The 2,634-nt window shown below is 30.9% G+C and overlaps 1 protein-coding gene across 1 annotated transcript; it reads right to left on the bottom strand.

Moving 5' to 3' along the window:
- Positions 1–1,137: 1,137 nt before the first annotated feature.
- On the bottom strand, positions 1,138–2,175 carry LOC147380399 (uncharacterized). The gene has a single exon (XM_086431754.1). It carries the CDS (start codon positions 2,173–2,175, stop codon positions 1,138–1,140), a length of 1,038 nt encoding a protein of 345 aa, XP_086287880.1.
- Positions 2,176–2,634: the final 459 nt, after the last annotated feature.

Below are 2,634 nucleotides of genomic sequence, written 5' to 3'. Positions count from 1 at the left end.
TAATTCATCTAATAATCAATGTAAATGAAAAGTATGAAACATAATATACTAATTAATGTCAAAATCATCATGTCACATAACCTAATTAAATTCAAAAAGAAATTTCTTGTTGTTTCTAAAAAGTTATTAATACGAAGTAGATGGACCAAATAGCTTGTCAAAAAGAATATCTTCACGACTAGGTGTAATTTCGTCTTCTTTTTCAAGCTCTTTACGACCATCATCAACGTATTCTGGAAGCTCCCCAAGTTGTTCAAGATTAATTATTTTTGTATCACGTTTTTCAAGATCACCACAATTAGTCTTCATCTTTGAATTCATCCTTATATAAATCAAATCTTCTAGCATAGAAGGTGTCAATCTATTTCTCCTCTTCGTTTGTGTAGCTTCAAATGCACTCCAATTTCGCTCACATGATGAAGAACTACATGGTTGACTTAAGATACGAATTGCAACCTTTTGAACTATAGGAATTGGTCCACCATTTTGTAACCACCATATACCTATATGTAAGTTTAAAAAAAATGAAAAATACATTATTTTCTATTTGTAATTAATAAATAACTTGAAAATAAATGCAATACTTACGAGGGTGAATTGTTTCCATCTGATCTCTTGCTAGAGTAGTAAAAATATCTGAACTTTGAGTATTGTACTCTGTTATTTGTGTACCAAATGCCCTACGCTCATCACTTGTGTCAAACATTTTCTCAACAACAAAAAGTAATCCTTTTCTAACTTCCGGACTATCATATCTAATTTTTCCACTTGACATTAACAACGGATTCAGAAATGCAGCAACCGCATGAACATTATGAATAATATTTGTATCTCTTCTTGAATTAAATAATTCCCACAGTTTTATGTATCTTGATTGATTATTATCACATCGATGCTTTAATGACTCCTTTGCTCTTTCCATCGCTTCATACAAATATCCCGTAGTTGATCCTTCACCATCAACCAAACGAAGTACTCTAATTATAGGCTCTAGTGTTGAAATCACTTCACTTCCATCGTTCCAAAATGTAGTTCCTTGAATTGTATTTGTTATTTTCTTTGCCATCTCAGAAGTAGAATATTTCATATTTCTCCACTCAGGTGATGCAATCATTTGGCGCAACTCATCTTCAACTTCTAAAATGATTGAAGCATTAGAAAATGATATGCAAATCTAGTCTTACAAGGCCTTTTTAACTCTCTTTCATTTGTCATCTTTCTCATCAATGCCAAGACTGTAGTATATTTGTACATGTAATCCACTATTTCTTTTGCATCATCAAAAACCCTTTGTACCCAATCAACTTCCTTATATATATCTTTAAGAAGCAATTGTACTCCATGTACAGCACATCGTGTTTTATAAATATGTGGATACAATTCCATAACCATTTGACCAGCACTTTCATAGTTAGATGCATTATCCGTGATAATTTGCACAACGTTCTTCGCTCCAATCTCTTCTATGATATTACAAAATAAGTCTCTAAGATACACACCCGTCTTTCTCTCACTTGACTCTTCAAATGATTTTAAAAAGATAGCCCCTTTTGGAGAGTATGCAATCATGTTTATAAAAGATCGTCCTTTCAAATCAATCCAGCCATCAGACATAAGTGTGCACCCTGATCCCATTCGAACCCAATAATCTTTAATTTCTGAAACATATTGCTCAACTTCTACCTTGGCATTGTGCACTAATTTTGTACGTAAAGTTGAATATGATGGCACTGAATAACCAACACCATAATTTGAAAGAGCCCTGCAGAATTCAATAAATGATGCATTTTGAATAATATTAAATGAAATATTATTTATAAAGAATGCTTGAGCAAGTGCCCTATCTACAAATTCTTTATCTTTCTTGTGACACATTGTTGGTACTGTTATTTGACGTAAACCCGATGTCGAATCTTGTTCCACAGATTGTGATGAAAATGATGTTGTCTTTCTTTTTTTGATAAAATCGCCACTCTCTCTAATAGCCAAAAGAGCTGTAGCTTGAACGTCATCTGGTACACAAGGACAACATGCAATATCCCGCCCTGGTTGTTGAGATAAATGAGACTTCACTCTTGCCACTCCCCCAGGATAATCCTTATTACAAAATTTGCAAATGAAACGTCCTTTTAAATCTTCCGCATATTCCCAAAATTTATCCTTTCTTCTCACCATTTTTTTCTACAATAGTGATACATAATATTAATGGAAAAACCACCTTTATGTTAAAAGTAAGCAACAAACTACCCTTCTAAAAAATTATTAAAATAATATAAGTCATTTAAATAATTTCATCCATTATTGTTAATAAACATTTCTTTAAATAAACAATGGGGATTGAGAAGAGAAAATAATATTTATAAAAATCAGATTCCTAAAATGTAACCTTTTAATATTCTTCATCTACAAATTTTGTTTCAAATAAAAAATATGGGTTTTCAATTTTCAAAAGAACAAAATAATATTTTTCTTATTAATTAAATATTTGTAATCTCTACTCTCCATCATTAATACATGCGCAAAGACAAAGACAAAGAGAACCAATTCTAAAAGAAAAAAATACTATTTTTGTACATTAAGAAAAAAATACACTAGTTAACACTTAATATTTTTTTTCTCATTATTATTTTATTG

This window comes from Akebia trifoliata, unplaced genomic scaffold (genome assembly GCF_017979445.1).
Source record: "Akebia trifoliata isolate Shusen 1 unplaced genomic scaffold, ASM1797944v1 Contig01424_ERROPOS175436, whole genome shotgun sequence".
NCBI classification, from domain to species: Eukaryota; Viridiplantae; Streptophyta; class Magnoliopsida; order Ranunculales; family Lardizabalaceae; genus Akebia; species Akebia trifoliata.
Note: the sequence above shows the minus strand (reverse complement) of the source record. Positions and strands in the feature narration are given on the sequence as shown.

Bases quoted from the DNA above. Each gene is read 5' to 3' on its own strand.
- LOC147380399 (XM_086431754.1), bottom strand. From the start codon at position 2,175: ATGGTGAGAAGAAAGGATAAATTTTGGGAATATGCGGAAGATTTAAAA.